Source organism: Dreissena polymorpha, chromosome 13 (assembly GCF_020536995.1).
Source record: "Dreissena polymorpha isolate Duluth1 chromosome 13, UMN_Dpol_1.0, whole genome shotgun sequence".
Taxonomy (NCBI): Eukaryota; Metazoa; Mollusca; class Bivalvia; order Myida; family Dreissenidae; genus Dreissena; species Dreissena polymorpha.
Window position 1 is genome coordinate 24,009,286 of NC_068367.1, and position 18,024 is coordinate 24,027,309.

The 18,024-nt window shown below is 36.9% G+C and overlaps 1 protein-coding gene across 3 annotated transcripts in view; it reads left to right on the forward strand.

Moving 5' to 3' along the window:
- The window catches only part of LOC127855516 (uncharacterized), a 32,738-nt gene extending 15,284 nt beyond the window's left edge, over positions 1–17,454 (forward strand). The window contains exons 7-17 of one of the 3 annotated variants that reach the window (XM_052391172.1): positions 128–236; positions 714–865; positions 2,866–2,986; positions 4,007–4,081; positions 4,911–5,143; positions 6,702–6,852; positions 9,407–9,550; positions 10,128–10,305; positions 13,748–13,818; positions 14,324–14,553; positions 15,898–17,452. In XM_052391172.1, the coding sequence (XP_052247132.1) occupies positions 128–236; positions 714–865; positions 2,866–2,986; positions 4,007–4,081; positions 4,911–5,143; positions 6,702–6,852; positions 9,407–9,550; positions 10,128–10,305; positions 13,748–13,818; positions 14,324–14,553; positions 15,898–16,923 (2,490 nt within the window). In that variant the 3' untranslated portion in view covers positions 16,924–17,452. Of the gene's footprint in view, positions 1–127; positions 237–713; positions 866–2,865; positions 2,987–4,006; positions 4,082–4,910; positions 5,144–6,701; positions 6,853–9,406; positions 9,551–10,127; positions 10,306–13,747; positions 13,819–14,323; positions 14,554–15,897 lie in introns of all 3 variants that reach the window. The other 2 variants (XM_052391174.1, XM_052391173.1) reach the window with 2 other exon arrangements.
- The last annotated feature ends 570 nt before the right edge of the window (positions 17,455–18,024 follow it).

The following is an 18,024-nucleotide window of genomic DNA, read 5'->3' on the forward strand; positions in this document are numbered from 1 at the left end:
ATTTATTCTTAAATTTTTGTCGAAAGCTTGTTGACAGCCTGCATTTGTACAAAATTAAATCTGACAGAGTAAGTGTAAGATCTAAATGAACAAATCCCAGATAAATACGCAGTTTTGCCCATTTTAGGCCCTGATGAAGGAGATGGCTGTGCGACTTACCAGCCTTAAGTCTATACAGACAGCTGCAGAGGAGCTGATCAAACAAGCCACTGATTTGCAGGATGGTGATGCGAAAGGTTGGTGCCAGGTTTTTAACTTGTGATACAGTGTTGCAAATGTAGCTAGACATGAGGATAGAGACAGGGAGTTTCTACATGTGTACTTGTATAACCTGCAATCTATAACTAATCAATCAGAAATATCTGCAAATTGATATGGTCTATGTCACGCATCAAAACTAACATTGTGGACGATGAGATCAAGGTGGATCATGATCAGTTTGTGCATCTACATTGTTGGGTCAGAGTCCACATTTGTCACTATTAGGTCATTGATGCCTATCAGATGTCTAATGAAGCATTTCAGAGACTTCCAGAGAATGGTGTGGGCCCTTATAAGTAACCAGACTGTATGGATGCACAGGCTGATCTTGGTCAACACTAGTCGCTGAAGCAATGTTGGTTTTATCAAAACTTGCCTTATATAAATATGAATCCAACAGGTTGCCCTTATCACATTGCACATCACAATTATTGGGCTAATGCTTATTGCAGATATTCCTCATGGCACCAACAAGTTCTGGGATGAACTGCAACAGTTGACACATACGCTGAAGCACATGTCTGACAGGCTTGGCAATCAGGAGCCCACGGTGGAGCCCACGGTGGAGCCCAGCCTCATCCGGGAACAGCAGGAAACACTAGAGGTGAGTGTCCAGTGCTGGCACTGTAGACTCATATATTTTTGTGTTGGTTTAATTTACATGCTCCGATAATTGCACACATTTAAAACCAGAGCTAACATTTAACCTGCGCTTTGTATTTTTATGTGGTAAAGGTAAGTGTCTGTGTATGCATGCGTCCTGTAAAAGTTTGTCCAGAGCATATCTGCAAAAATATTAACATGATTCAAGTCAAACTTGGAGTATAAGTAGTTGGTAATTAGAAGGTGAGCACCTGGCCTTTCATGTTTCAGTAAAATGATCCTTTGGCAGGGGAAATGGGTGTTTGTGACCTTTTTATGCCCCCGGTAGGGTGGCATATAGTGATCGCACTGTCCGTCTGTCTGTCCTTCCGTCACACTTTGCGTTTAGGTTTCGAAAAATGCTCATAACTTCTATGTCCCTTGAGATATAACCTTCATATTTGGTATGCATGTGTATATGGACAAGGCCTTTCCATGCGCACAAAAATTTTGACCCCTGTGACCTTGACCTTGAAGTAAGGGTCTGCGTTTAGGTTTCAAAATCTGCGTTTAGGTTTCGAAAAATGCTCATAACTTCTATGTCCCTTGAGATATAACCTTCATATTTGGTATGCATGTGTATATGGACAAGGCCTTTCCATACGCACAAAAATTTTGACCCCTGTGACCTTGACCTTGAAGTAAGGGTCTGCGTTTAGGTTTCAAAATCTGCGTTTAGGTTTCGAAAAATGCTCATAACTTCTATGTCCCTTGAGATATAACCTTCATATTTTGTATGCATGTGTATATGGACAAGGCTTTTCTATGTGCACAAAAATTTTGACCCCTGTGACCTTGACCTTGATGTAAGGGTCTGCGTTTAGGTTTCAAAACCTGCGATTAGGTTTCGAAAAATGCTCATTACTTCTATGTCCCTTGAGTTATAACCTTCATATTTGGTATGCATGTGTATATGGACAAGGCCTTTCCATACGGACACAAATTTTGACCCCTGTGACCTTGACCTTGAAGTAAGGGTCTGCGTTTAGGTTTCAAAATCTGCGTTTAGGTTTCGAAAAATGCTCATAACTTCTATGTCCCTTGAGATATAACCTTCATATTTGGTATGCATGTGTATATGGACAAGGCCTTTCCATGCGCAAATTTTTTTTGACCTCTGTGACCTTGACCTTGAAGTAAGGGTCTGCGTTTAGGTTTCAAAATCTGCGTTTAGGTTTCGAAAAATGCTCATAACTTCTATGTCCCTTGAGATATAACCTTCATATTTGGTATGCATGTGTATATGGACAAGGCCTTTCCATACGCACACAAATTTTGACCGTCTGTCTGTCTGTGTGTCTGTCCAAAAACTTTAACATTGGTCATAACTTTTGCAATATTGAAGATAGCAACTTGATATTTGGCATGCATGTGTATCTCATGAAGCTGCACATTTTGAGTGGTGAAAGTTCAAGGTAATCCTTCAAGGTCAAATGTAAAAAAAATAAATAAAAAAAATCCATGTGCATCTCATGGAGCTGCACACATTTTGAGTGGTGAAAGGTCAAGGTCATCCTTCAAGGTCAAAGGTCTTTTTTTTTTTTTTTTTTTCCAAAGTGGCGCAGTAGGGGGCATTGTGTTTCTGACAAACACATCTCTTGTGATACCTGATATGCTGTAAACATTGATAGCTTACAGCCAACATGCATGTAATGACTGTGCATGTATACTGGAGTTTATATCATAATAATCGTTTTTTTTATGCTAACCAAGATATATTGAAAATTTGTATGGTAAAGACATTCTTGAAATATGAAGTCTTACTAACCCTAAATAAGTTTCAGATATTATTATTCAAGAAGTAACTAAATAAAATAAAAACAAAATATTCTTGCCCCAGAATTTAGTGTTATATGGTGCATTATTATTTGAGCTCACACCTTCATTGTATTAATTAATATTTCCCATGGCGATGCATCTTAATGATTATATACCTCTTTTTGTATTGACTATCCTAATCAGATCTCCAGTGATGAAGAAGTGATCAATGTTGATAACAATGATGAAGATGATGATGAGGTGATAGTGAGGAAATCGCAGCTCAAGAAAAAAGGAAAGAAGAAACCTAAACTGTTTGATTTAGGTACGCTGCAGTTTATAATTAAAATGTTATAGTAGATACTAGATGTTTTACATATAAATTATGCCCCCTTCAAAGAAGCGAGGATATATGTCTTTGCTGCTAGCATTTGTCTGTCGGTCAGACCAAGACCTCTGGTTTGTGCACAATATCTAGAGAATGCTTCGAACTGCAACCATGCAAACTGGTATGATGGTTACTTGGGAGAAAAGGAAGACGTCTATCAATTTTGAGGTCACCAGGTCAAGGTCACAGGGGTTTGTCACTGTTAATCTGTTTCCGCTAGATATCTTGAGAATTCTTTGACCTAAGAACATGAAAATTGGTACTATTTATTTTGAGGTGAATGTGAAGGTCAAGCGGTCTTATTACAGGTAATTTGTTATAGTGCTAGTTTATTATCTTTGATCTGGGATCATGCAAATTGGTAAAGTGGTTACATGGAAGGAAAAGAAGACGCATTTTGTTTTTGAGGTCAAAGGTAAAGGTAAAATGAGCTTGTATCTAGATTTCTAGATGACATCTAGCGAATGCTTTGACCTACAATTATCTTAATTGGTATGCTGGTTACATGGGTGAAAAAGTGATATTTTGACATCAACATGTCAAAGGTCAACATCAAAAGGGCTGTTAACAGGAAATTTGTTTCCACACAATAACTTCAGAATGATTTGACCTATGATTATGCAAATTAATGTCATGGTTACTTTGGTGGAAAGTATGATACCTATTAAATTGAGGTCATCAGGTCAAAGGTCAAAGTTATAGATGCTTTAATCATGAAATTGGTTTCCGCACAATACAAACATCTCTTGTTAATGATTGAATATCACTACTCAAGTAGCTATGAGCAGTTAAGAAATCTTCATCTATTTATAAAAAAAAATGAGTTACCAGTGTTTTGTGACATGATTTAAAGTATTTCTGTTTCAATGAAATTCAATACATGCAGAGCATCATGGTAGGAAACCAAGTAATAGAAATAAGATCTATGTATTTATAGAATGGTATTTCTCCTTTTAGATGAGGATGAAGATCCAATTCCAAAGGAGAAGAAGAGAAGGAAATCCAGAAAGATTGTCCATGTAGGGGGGTCAGGTAGGTTTGGTTGGAAGGAGAAAGATTGTCCACATTGGGGGGTAGTGGGATTTAGTTAAATTTGGATGGAAGGAGAAAGATTGTCCACATTGGGGGGTAGTGGGATTTAGTTAGGTTTGGATGGAAGGAGAAAGATTGTCCACTTTGGGGGGTAGTGGGATTTAGTTAGGTTTGGATGGAAGGAGAAAGATTGTCCACATTGGGGGGTAGTGGGATTTAGTTAGGTTTGGATGGAAGGAGAAAGATTGTCCACATTGGGGGGTAGTGGGATTTAGTTAGGTTTGGACGGAAGGAGAAAGATTGTCCACATTGGGGGGTAGTGGGATTAAGTTAGGTTTGGATGGAAGGAGAAAGATTGTCCACATTGGGGGGTGGTGGGATTTAGTTTAGGTTTGGATGGCAGGAGAAAGATTGTCCAAATTCGGGGGTAGTGGGATTAAGTTAGGTTTGGTTGGAAGAAGGAAGATTGTCCACATTGGGGGTCAGGTATGTCAGCATAGTTAAAGACATGATGGGCTTGTCACAAGCATTGTTCTTTCGGTATTGTGTAAAATCTTTTCTTTTCCCTATTGTTAATTTCCCAAAAAGACAAAGTCGCATCAAGTTGTAATTTTTCAATTGTTTATGTTTTAAAATGCCATTTTTATGATTTTCCACATGAAAAATGTACATGCGCTGTCAAACTAGCATTAGAGGAATCAAGCTGCCCGAGAGCATTGTTCACTTGCCATGGGGAGCGGCTGAGAATGTTACACCCCTGCTACCAAAGTGACACTGCCACCTTGATTTCAATAAGAAATGAGAAAACGAACTGCTTTTTTATGTACAGATGGTTACGCAGAAGAAGATGTTCTGGAGCCGACACCTAAGAAAACGTTTATGGACAAGTTCTTGGCAAGCAGGAGCCCTGGAAAAGACACAAATGCATCCAAACCAGAGCCTGCCAAGAAGGTTGAGACAGCCAAAAAACTGACTGAAGCGAAACCGACCGTCTCTGTTTCAGCCTTCTTTGGTGAAGCTAGTATTCATCGGGTGGAGAGAAAAGTGGTACCAGCTAAGAAGGTACTACTTACAATTACTGGGATTTTATTTGAATCATTTGGTTTGAAGAAATTGAAAACAAAGTTGTTTGTTTTGGGAGTGTTTTGCTTATTTGGTCACTTGCTTTTTAAAATTAAAAGTCTAGTCTAGATTGTTACAAGAATGTCTTTCCTGATAACAGCGCTTAAGCTAGCAAGTAATAGCAGTACTGCATTGCCTTTATTCTTATTAAATATAACAGTGAATATTTTATCACATGCTATACCTTGTTTTCAATGTAATACAGACATTACGTATTTTTTATGCCCTCTTCTTCAAAGAAGAGGGGGTATATTGTTGTTTTGCCTGTCTGTCAGTCTGTCTGTCTGTCACAAACTTTAACCTTGGTCATAACTTTTGCAATATTGAAGATAGCAACTTGATATTTGGCATGCATTTGTATCTCATGGAGCTGCACATTTTGAATGGTGAAAGATCAAGGTCATCCTTCAAGGTCAAAGGTCAAATATATGGGTCAAAAGCGCTCAAAAGGGGCATTGTGTTTCTGACAAACACATCCCTTGATATCAGCCTTTCATGAAATGTTTTTAGTCCATGTGAAACTGTCTTAGCCATTGTCACGAAAATTTGATACATGTGAAAATAAACGATTCCACAGTATGAGACATGATTTAGGAAAAGAGGCATTCAGACATCTGAGACATGTAGTTGATTGTTTTCATACTCCTCCATAATGATGTACAAACCTTTCTGATGATAAGAGAACAGCATTGTCCCGATTGACTGTTCGTAGGCTAATTTTGACCAATGCTGAATCTCCCTTTTGCTAAATACTGTTCCATATGAGGCCTATAGCCAGAGAACATTTGGATCTACACTAGTACATATCTCATATTTGGTAAGGAGGTTGTTTGTGACTAGCAGATGGCCCCTATTGATTTAGAGGCTAGTAGGTCAAAGCTCAAGGTCACACTGACCTTTACTTTTAAACCTTGTTCGACTAATAACTTGAAAAAGCTAGGTCCTACAGTCCCAATATTAGGTAGGGAGGATGGTCATGACCATTAGATGACTCCTGTAGATTTCGAGGCTAGTAGGTCAAAGCTCAAGGTCACAGTGACCTTTACTATAAAACCTTTTCTGACATAGCTAGAGAACACTTAGCCCTACAGTTAATAATTATATTTGACAGTGAGTTTGGTCATGCAGATGATCTATTTAGTTTGAGGTCACAGTGACCAAAAAAGGTTTTGGTGATCCCAAATTGGCAGCTTAAACTCAGTGTAATGTGACTAATTTGTTGATGCTAGCATAGCATATATATTTTACAAATATTTCTTGTTAGGCCCAATGGTGATATCTTTAGGGCTTTGCCACCATTATAGAGCCAGGCAAGTCTGTGCATCTGGCCAGGATCCACATTGATGACAGACTCAACATATCAGAATTTCCAGTGTCAATTTTAGGAGTGAAATCCCTAAAACTAGTAATGGGCTGTTGCAAAATTAAATTGGACTTGCCTATTTTCAATATATTTAGAAGGTAAAGTGTTATTGCATCAGTCCATGGTGTTTTACAGGAATTAGCATTACAGAACTCAAATGTGAACCCTCTGAACCAGCCAGTAGATCCCACTTGTGAACTAATGCAGATAGAAGGCGACCTTTTGCTGGGGCAGCCCAATGCCACCAACCCCCATGACAGACAGAGCAGGACGAACTATGGACTCGGTATGATACTGACTTCAGTTTAATTTTCTCAAGTACCATAAAGAGGTCACTTTCATGAGTTGATATGTTACATGCAAGACCCAGGTCCTTAGTGTCAAGGTCAAAGTCATACTTAGAGGCCAAAGCTAAAAATAGGGTATATTTTTCATGTCCGGTCAATAACTTTGTCTTCTCTTGATGGATTTTGAAATAACTTTTAAAAATTAATACCATCACGAGACAGTGTGTAACGTGCAAGACACAGGTCCGAGCTCTACAGTAAGGGTTACACTTAGAGGTCAAAAGTAAAAATTGATTTGTTTATGGGTCTGGTCCATACCTTGTCATTTCTTCATGAACTTTAAAAACATTTTTTTTTTAGTTAAAATATAAATTATTATCTTTTTTTGTCCAGATGTTGAGAAGTGACCAGTGATAGTGTTGCTAACATGTGCTCCTTCAGTAGTAACACACCTGCATGAATCTTAGGAAATGCAATTCTGCCTGGATTTATGGTATCGATATAAGTTCATTGATACACCTTAAATATGTACAGTTTATTATTTATATGGCGCTGAGCCTGGTTAGCTTGGTTGATACAATTAAAAAAAAATTGCAGTGTTCTATTGTCATGGACATACATGTATTAAAACACCAACAATGAAAGTAGAGAGAAAGTATACGATCTGCAGTCTTATTGTAAACCTTCAAGAATCAATGCACTAGTATGAAATTTGCCAATATTTGTAAGCTCAGTCAGTAGAGTGTCTGACAGACAGTAGAGTGTCTGACAGACAATCCAGTGGTCAAGAGTTAGAGCCCCAGCCTGTCCACATAATTTGTGTGGGGATTAGTCATGAAAATATTTCTACAGACATTTTCCCCCTACCTCTGATTGAAGTAGGGCAGCTGTCTTCACTGTCATAAATTAAGTATGTGCACATTATACCGGTAACCCTCTTAAAAAGACTTAGCTTGTGTAGGAACAGTGTAAGTAGGTGAACTGACTGACATAATATGACTGAAATGCTGTTAATATGGCGAAAAACCCCAAAACAAAATCCAATGAAATTTGACCTTACAAGTGTCTACTGTCTATGCTTGCAATATCCTGCACTAATGCATTTAATTAAACATGTATGATTATGCCAGAGTTTTATATAAAAATCGTAAGTGGGTGTGTTTTTGACCACACTTAAAGCGCATGTGTTAAACAGGGATCACTTTTGACAAATGCCTTTATGAGATTATATCCCATTAGCCTTGAATCAATGAGATTTTGACAAAATGAATGGGATTTTTTCTTTTTACGTCATGTAACAATGAGATTTTACATCAGCGGACAGCCTTCATTACAATGAAAATAAAGCATCTGTGCATTTGTAAGAACAATTTATCTTTGTAAATAAACAAAACAGTTTTGAGAACGTCATGCATGTCCTACTTCTCTACCCAAATACACAGCAATAAACAAACACATAGTGCATATGTCACCAGAACATGTGTCTCATGGACCTGTTATCTCACAGTTTGATCCGTGTTAGAAAACGCTTATAACTTTAAGCACCATTTTCGAGTCCGAGAACAACTCGTGGACGGTGATTTTCGCACAATATCAAACCTGTTAAAGGTTAGAATATACCAAATGCGAATTAAATATTAAATGACGCAATCGAAACAATCAATTTCGCTTAAAGGTTAGACTATACCAAATGCGGACTGGTAGTAGAACTCGTTATCCACATTTTTCTCAGTTAATAAAATAAAATATTTTGTTTTGAGCTTGTTTTTTCCCATTTTGAGATATACTGTATATGTTGGTATCAAATTCAAGCTAATGCAACGTAGAATGAGAAAAATAAAAACAAGCTGAACTCCTATACTCTTAGTGGAGTTTACCTGTTCTTTTACAACATGGTATGGTTTGTGAATGTGTTGTGCACGCCATCAGAAAATACAGTATGTTATTTCCGGTGACAATATCTTTCTTGGGAGAAACATTTTTTTTTTTCTAACATGCCTTATTCAATGCAGAATGGACATATCTTTTTAGTCATGTATGGCTATGGTACTCAATCGTAACTTGGTCATAGTGTAGTTTGCGCCTAAAGTTCAGGAATTTACTATAGAACAAAGAAGGATTTCATTTGGTAGTGTCTAACCTAAAGCGAGTCGCTGTCGGTAAAAAGGGGGATACCCACAGTTAGGGATTCCAAGTGTCATTTGTAAATGAATAGGCTTCATACGCGGAGAGGGGGTTAATTAAAAATGAACAATAATTATATGGACATGCCACTCGTCCTAAAAGGAAAATGCAAGCGTCTAATGAACCACAGATGATTAAACAAGTTACCGACAAGTCTCCATTGCAGTGAAAAGTCGCAAATTAGGAAAGAGATGCGCGGATGCGATTTTTAATCGCATTTGAGTAAATTTTATGCGATTTTCGTCAAAATAACGCGAGAATATCGTGCAATCGCGCCCAAAAGTGATCCCTGGTTAAATATATTTTTTACCAGTACAATAGCATTATGTTGTGTCCCAAAGTTGTTCAAAGATTACTGGAAATTTTCAGGAAGACAAGTTGCTGTTGTTGATCCTTCGAGGCAATTTTCTGAAAATGAATTGGGATGTGATTACGATGGACTACCATCAGATGATGAGAGTATTGTACTTTCATCTGGTTCAAGCTATGCACCATCGGTACTGTCAGGAGAGGGTATGTGTATTTCACATAAAGATATGATAGGGCTACTATAATTTAAAACAGGGTTTTAAAGCAAGACTTAGCTAATGTTAACATTTAAATGATTTAAACTTAGACACAAAGTGCTCATTTGTGGTCAGCAGTCATCTGTCATTTTGATTCAGTGTACTTTGTGAGCATTTTTGGGGAAGGCTTAGGGAACTTGTGTGAATATACAAAGTTTTAGTCAAGAAGAATTGGAATTTCATCCAAAAAATGTTTGGGGAATTTTATTTTCTGCTTCTTGGGAACTATGACAACTACATATCAGGATTTGCATGATGTCCTTCGTTTTCAGATCTTTCTAGTGAGACCTATATTAAATATGGGGTCTATATAAGAACCCACAAAATTTGTGCCCCTTAAATGTGTTAACTTTCATACTGGAATTGAGCTAAAGCTTTTGTGCGCAAACCATTGTAAGATAATTTTGTTAATTCAGACCTTTATCATATATATCAGTATAATATTGTGGACTGGAATTAGGGGAGGCATACATGTATGTTGTTTTAAAAAACAAGCTCTTGTTTATATTTTACACAAACTGTAGATAATGAAGATGACGATGAAGATGACGATTCATCTGTTATAATTCCTGTAACACAAACAAACAAGAGATCTTGGACTGCAATAGGGAGAGTGGCTTCTAGTGAAGATATAGGAGATAATGAGCCACCCAGGAAACAGAGGACTTTACCAGTGTTGGGGCCATCCACATCTAGCGCGTTGTAAGTATTAAACTAGGAGGACTATGCTCATGGTCAGAGTATGTATGTGTGCCTTTTTAAAATTAGCATTGGTAAATTGGCGTTTTCTTAATACAGCTTTTTAGTATAAACATGAAGTATCCCTACAAAATACAGAGGGGATTAGTTTTAGCATTGTCTGTCTTTCTGTCCGTCCTTCCTGTTTTGTGTCTGGAGCACTATCTAAGAAACCGATTTTAAAGATTTTAAATTTTATTTTAGACAAGAAAGATTTGCCTAGGTCAATCACCTGATTGGGCAACCAGAGTTGTCAATTGACCAGTCAATATGAGTATTAACCGGGGCGGCGGTCAATACTGGTTTTATCCGGTCAATACTGGTCAATACTGGTCGATTGAAATGACCATCCATTTATCTCCTATCATAGTTTTAGAAAGAAGCTATAACCCTCTATTTTACTCACCAGTTTGTTAGATGTGTTATGTATTGTGAATTTTGTATAAATGAATGACTTAAATATGAAATAAACTCCAATAAACAAATTATCTTAACATTTTGACCACATAAAAATGTTGATTGACCACCTTATCCGGGCATATTGACCACATAAAATTCCCAATTGACCAATTACCTGGGCATAAGGACTACTTAGAAATCCCATTTGACCACCTGACTAGGCATATTGACCACATAAAAATCTCAATTGACCACCTTATCCGGGAATAATGACCACTTAGAAATCTCAATTGATCACCTGACTAGGCATATTAATCGCATAAAAATCTCAATTGACCACCGTATCTGGGCATAATGACCACCTAGACATCTCAATTGACCACCTGACTAGGCATATTGACCACATAAAAATCTCAATTGACCACCTTATCCGTGCATAATGACCACTAAGAAATCCCAAATGACCACCAGACTATGCATATTGACCATTTAGAAATCTCAATTGACCACCTTATCTTGGCATAATGACCACTTAGTAATCTTAATAAAATGTCAATCGACCACCTTATCCGGGCATATTGACCATATAGAAAACTTAATCAACCACCTAATCCTGGGGTAATGACCTTATGGAAATCTCAATCAACCACTTTATCTGGGTATAATGACCACTTAGAAATCTCAATTGACCACCTTATTTGAGCTTAAATAACCACATTGATATCTCAATCAACCACTTTATCCAGGCATAACAACTACACATTGAATATTTGAATCTCAATTTACCACTTTAACTGAGCATATTGGCCACATACATTGACTATCATAATTTCAATTGACCACTTTATTAAACCATATTAATTATTAACCACATGAATTGGCTATCAAAATCTCAATCAACCACCTTATAAATATAAGAGAATATTGACCACCACATACACTGGCTATTAAACTTTTAAGTCTCAATTTAGTATCTTATCACTTGCATTGGTGAATACAATCTCAATTGTCCACCTTTTATCTTAAAGCATATTAAATGCAAAGTTTGCTAATGAATAAAATTTCTTTTTCCACCATATTGGCCTTAATTTTAAATTTATTTATTTTACCTCATACCAGTATTTACATGATTTTATTTAATATAAAAATAAGGAGTTTCTATACTTTAATAGATCTACATGAAATATACAAGTGTTGATACTAAACACAAAGTGGTTATGATCACTAGTTGAATAACCACAGAATGGATCAAAATATTCATTTAAAAAACAAATTTATTTTTTACACAACTTCTTGACTAAAAAGGGTCAGCTGTCTTTAGCCTGCAATACGATCATCATTAACCCTTTACCTCCTCGACATTATTTTTCTTATGCATGCCTTTATGAACATGAAATAATATATGTTTATGGTATTCAAATTTAAAGATCTTGCCATTCATTAGGATACAGAGTATAAGCAACATATTTACTTTTTGAGAGATTAGACGATACCCATATAATAGAATCTGCTCAATTTGCCAACATTTTCTCAGATTATTATATGGTTAAAGGGTTTACAGGGGCATACATGTGCAATCAACACCTTTATGCTAAATCAGACTAGAGGACTACTACACCAAGATTAGTTGGGGAGGGGTTAATTAAGATATTGAATAATCAACAGGTATCAGGTACCCCAATAAAAATAAGGAGGAGTGGTGCTTACCATGATGAATATTATATTCAGGTAGCCAATCATTTACAAGTAGGTGTGTCATAAAACATGTCAGCTGATTGAACCATGACAGATGTTTAATCCACACCATGTTATTGCAACCTGCTGTGAAGCTGGTAGATTATGATTGATGTTTAATCTCATGCTGAACTAGGATGACAAAAACTGATTCTTTGACTATATGATTGTTGGCATTTTCAACATTGCTATTGACCACATATAATGGCTATGAAAGTCTCAATCGACCACCTGTTCCGAGCAATTGACCACATACACTGGCTATGAAAATCTCAATTGACCACCTCTTATGAGCAATTCACCACATACACTGGCTATGAAAGTCTCAATTGACCACCTCTTCCGAGCAATTGACCACATGCACTGGCTATGAAAGGCTCAATCGACCACCTCTTCTGAGCAATTGACCACATACACTGTCTATGAAAGTCTCAATTGACCACTTCATCTGGACAATTGACCACATACACTGGCTATGAAAATCTCAATTGACCACCACTTCCGAGCAATTGACCACATACACTGGTCATGAAAATATCAATTGACCACCTCTTCCAAGCAATTGACCACATACACTGGCTATGAAAATCTCAATTGACCACCTCTTCCGATCAATTGACCACATACACTGGCTATTAAAATCTCAATTGACCACCTATTCCAAGCAATTGACCACATACACTGGCTATGAAAGTCTCAATCGACCACCTCTTCAGAGCAATTGACCACATATACTGGTTATGAAAATCTCAATCGACCACTTCATCTAGACAATTGACCACATACATTAGCCATTTAAATCTCAATAGACCAACTAACCTAGCATATTGATCACATACATTGATTCACTGGCTAATACAATCTCAATCAATCACTTAATTAAGGCCTTTCGACAATATAAACTGGTTATTAAACTCAAGTAACCACTTTATTCAGGTATATTGACCTCTTACACCCGCTATTTAAACCTCAATCGACCACCTTATCAAAGTATATTGACCACATGATCAGGTCTTGCAAACTTCAATGGTCCATATATCCAGTAATATATTGATACACAAATGTATTTAACTGCATATTTCATTGTATATCTGATATTTCTACTATGAGTAGTGTATGATTAAAGAAATATGCTGAAAAATGTAAAAAGAAAAGTTAATATTTTCTATTGACCAGTATTAACCACTTTGGGAGTATTGACCGTGGCGGTTTTAACGGGTTAAAACCACGTGGTTAAAACCGGGGACGACACATGGTTGCTTGTCTATTTCAGTGATGCTACAAGCAAGAATACTAGTGATGGACATCATGGGAAGACGTGGAAGAAATCTTGCTTTAAAAATGGTAAATGAACACTTAAGGCCTAAAGAAACTTGTTTGTTTGCCCTTATGTCTTTTGCTCTATAAAAAAAGATTTTCTTAAATGTGTGTGTGTATGTGTGAATGTGTGTGTGTGTGTGTGTGTGTGTAATACACATATACACCATCAACCCCACAATACACGTATATACCAACAACCCCACAATACACATATACACCATCAACCCCACAATACACGCATACATCATCGATCCCACAATACAGGTATACATCATCAACCCCACATTACATGTATACATAATCAACCCCACAATACACGTATACATCATCATCGCGTGCGTGTGTGTGTGCGTGGCATTGACATTTAATATTATTCCTATCAAAGGTTTGCTTAAAATTTAAAAAATGCTGAATTTGAAAAATGTTGGTGGGGGTGGGGGGAGACCTATTTTTTGTGACAAAAACAAACTTGCTTAGAAAGCAGTTGATTTAAGGCATCATCCAGATCTTGCATTTATATCAATTTCAGTTTATGTTGAATCCTACAAATCCAATGATGGCAAAAGGAACTATTCTAAAAAGAGTTATTGCTACTATTGCAAGAACTTGTACAAGTCTAAGATGTCAAAACACCTATTTGCTGTCCATGCAGCAGAACCAAGGGTGAGGAAAATAAGTCAAATGGAGCTGAAAAGCAAAAGTAAAAGAGCAGAGCTACAGAAATTAAAGAATGAGGGTAACTTCAATCATAATGTTGAGGTAAGCAATATTTAGCAGTGACTTTTTAGCTCACCTGAGCACGAAGTGCTCATGGTAAGCTTTTCTGATCCTTGAATGTCATTGTGCTTCATCAATAATTGTTTCAAAGGGCAAAGGACAAAATTTGAAAATCTTCTTTTCTGAAACCAGGAGAGCTAGAGCTTTGATATTTGGGATGTAGCATCATCTAGTGGTCCTCTACAAAGATTGTTCAAATTATGCCCCTGTGGTCAAAAATGGCCCGTTCCGGGAATCAACAAATCTACATAGAGTTATATAGGGAAAATTCATAAAAAATCTTGTCAGAAACCATTAAAGTTAGAGCCAAGATATTTGGCATAAAGCATCAACTAAAGTTCCTCTACCAAATTGTTCATATTATGCCCCTGGGATCAATTTTACTCGGGTGAGCAATTAAGGGTCATCTTGGCCCTCTTGTTAGTTATGGTCATTTATTTTTCATCCATGCTCCTTAGCCATACCATACTTGTCACCTACATTCCTCTTATACACGTGTACTGAGAAACAAAAGAGAGTTTACACTTTTGTTTTGTGAATAATTTTTTTTTTATCTTTCACCAATTTGGTAAATGATTTTTTGAATGATTTTAAAAGGAAAACTTATGCATGTCAATGTTGGTACTCCGTGTAGCAAAACTCTGCTTTTACTTTTTGTCTTTATGGCAAAACTCACAGATGCACTAAGAGCCGTGTGGGTATGCTTGTAACAACTTCAATAATGACATCATGTCAAACGTTGTTCCTCGCGAAGTCACTGTATTTATTCAATCAATGGTTTGAAATTCATTTCCAGTTTTTATTTTAGGTTGATAATTGTTTTCATTCAAAAGAAATTAATATTTAGGTACACTGTTAACTTTCTTTTGCCTCTCAGTATATGAAATCCTTCATGTACACGACCAAAAGTCCTTAGATCTTTGGCGTGAAGAATCAACTAGACTAAGAGGTTTGTTGCATAAGATTGGCCTATTGAACTTGTTTCTCAGGGCCAACAAAGTTGTATGTATTGGCAGAAATTGAAAACATGGGCTATTTTCAATATCAGGTACATTATTTTACATGTATGTGGGAAAATAAATGAATGTGACCATGACCTACTTTTCCATCTTTAAGCTTCAAATTCGATCCACAGGTTCCTTTAGCTTGATCATTTGAAGAATAAGAAGGGCTTTAATAGTCATCCTGTTGTTATCATTGGTTTTCAGTTAAAGTTAAGTGTGCAAACGCTATAATCATGAATATCTAAAGAAAATGTCACTACAGCATATTTTCTTTGGAGATATATGCAGGACTATCATAAACATCTTTATTCTGTTTTAACAGGTTCTTCAGAAAGGAGAGGGGAATTTGATTGTGTACAGGAGACCAGGCGTCCCAGCAAATGCATATGACTATATTCACTGTCGTTTTTGTAAAGGTTTTTACCATCACAAACTTCTATGGTCACATGTCAAAACCTGCAGTTTCAAACCAGATGGGGCTGAAAATGACACTGAGAGAAACTTCATTAGAGAAGCTAGATGTGAAATAGCCCCATTTCTTCAACAACAGGATGAAGATATTGAAATGTTAGATGAAGTTATTGATAAAATGAAAGAAACCAAAGAAAATCCTGGTCTGAAGAAAGTTTGTCAGGAAGATGAGTTAATAAGACAGTTTGGGTTGTATCATCTGGGAAGATTGGGACCACTGGAAGAGCAAAGACTGAAAGACCAAGACAATGTGAGAACAAAAATGAGAAGCTTAGCCAGACTGCTTGTAAGATTAAATGGAGAGGAACTGTTCAGCTATCCTTTAAGCCATTTCATCTGTGCTCAAAAATTTGATTTAGTGGCAAAAACTGTGAAAGAAATGTATCAAGAAATTGGTTCATCACAGCTGGGCTTAAACTTAGGACATTATATAAAACAGGTAAGCCTGCTGAAATCAAGCATGTGCCTTCGCAGACAGGACTGTAGGCGGAAAAAAGAGGCAAACGAGTTCACAGAAATGTTCGATGCCGAGTGGAAGGGAAAGGTTTCATCAGTCGCCAACAGAAGCAAGCGTCTAAAAGCAATGAACAAAAGATGTGAACTTCCTTCTACTGAAGATTTAGTGTCCCTCAAAAAATTTCTTGTGGAAGAAATACAAATAAAAATGGAAAACCCAGCACCAACATATCCCGAGTATGTGTACATAACACACTTACTGATCGCCCGCATAGCACTCTTCAACAAAAGAAGAGTAAATGAGGTCTCTGAGCTGAAAGTGAGTGACTTCCAGAAGCGAATAAGAGGAGATGAATTAGACACAAACACCGAAATCTACAATTCCCTGGCTGTCAGTGAAAAGGCTCTGTTAAAGAGGTAATGCTCAATATTCCTGATTATGGCATTCAAAACTGATTTCAGATGTTTTAGTAGTGTATCAAATTATAAGTACCTTTTAAGTTTGTTGGAGTAAGACAAGGTATTCTGGATTCAAGGGCTTTGATTGTGTGCACCCTGAGGCACAAGAGAACTGTAACAAAACCATTCCCCAAGGACTGAGAATTTTTCTCACTCTTTGGACAGATTTGTCCGCCAAAATTTCAGTCTGAGATAGATTTGTCTCAAACTACCTGACTACTACTGACAGACTAATTTTCATTCGTAAGAATTTGTAAAAAAGCTAGTCATGTTGCAAATATGCATATCCAAATAACTGAAAGAGTCAACTACTATTTTAACGATACAGCACTTGCAGTAGTAACAAGTTATGTGTTTAAATTGTCAATTGGTCACACTTGTTTGTTTTTATACTCCCAAAGGAACATAGTTTGTTATCGCCTCGGTGTCCGTTTGTCTGTACGTCACAATTTCAAATCTGTGTTTTAATTATAGATTAATTTAAAGGTGAGAAAAAACAAATTTACCCCCCCCCCCCCCTTGAGTGTGGATAAGGAAATCTGACCCCCTCCGGTTAGATATAATTAATATATGTCCAAAAACTAAGGCAAGCCTAATTTTTGGACATATATCTCTCAACCCTCAGGGTTGAGATTTCCTTCTTTACAACTTGCATGGACTGGTAGATTTCAACGTTGTCTTACCCTGACCAATGTGGCACTTGTGTTTCTTACCACATACTGGTCATGTTCTTTTAATAGATTAATATTAACAGCTTTTGAGGTCTTACACACGTCTGATCCGTCATCAAACACATGATGAGAGAATGTAAACGTTCCATTTGGAAAAACATGTAATTTATTGACAAACATATAAGTGTTCAGCATTTAGTTCTGCTATTGTAGTGTAGAGTAGTTACTTTTATCATGTCAGAATGGACACTTCTTTGAGGTAAGAGGGAAGACACTCGGGACTGAGGAAGGTGTTTGGTAATTCTAAGCCACGACATGGTGGAAGGTTTGTCGCACCTCTTGATGGTTCGTGCGCAGGCTGGTGTACCATCAACAAACACGTTCCTATTCCA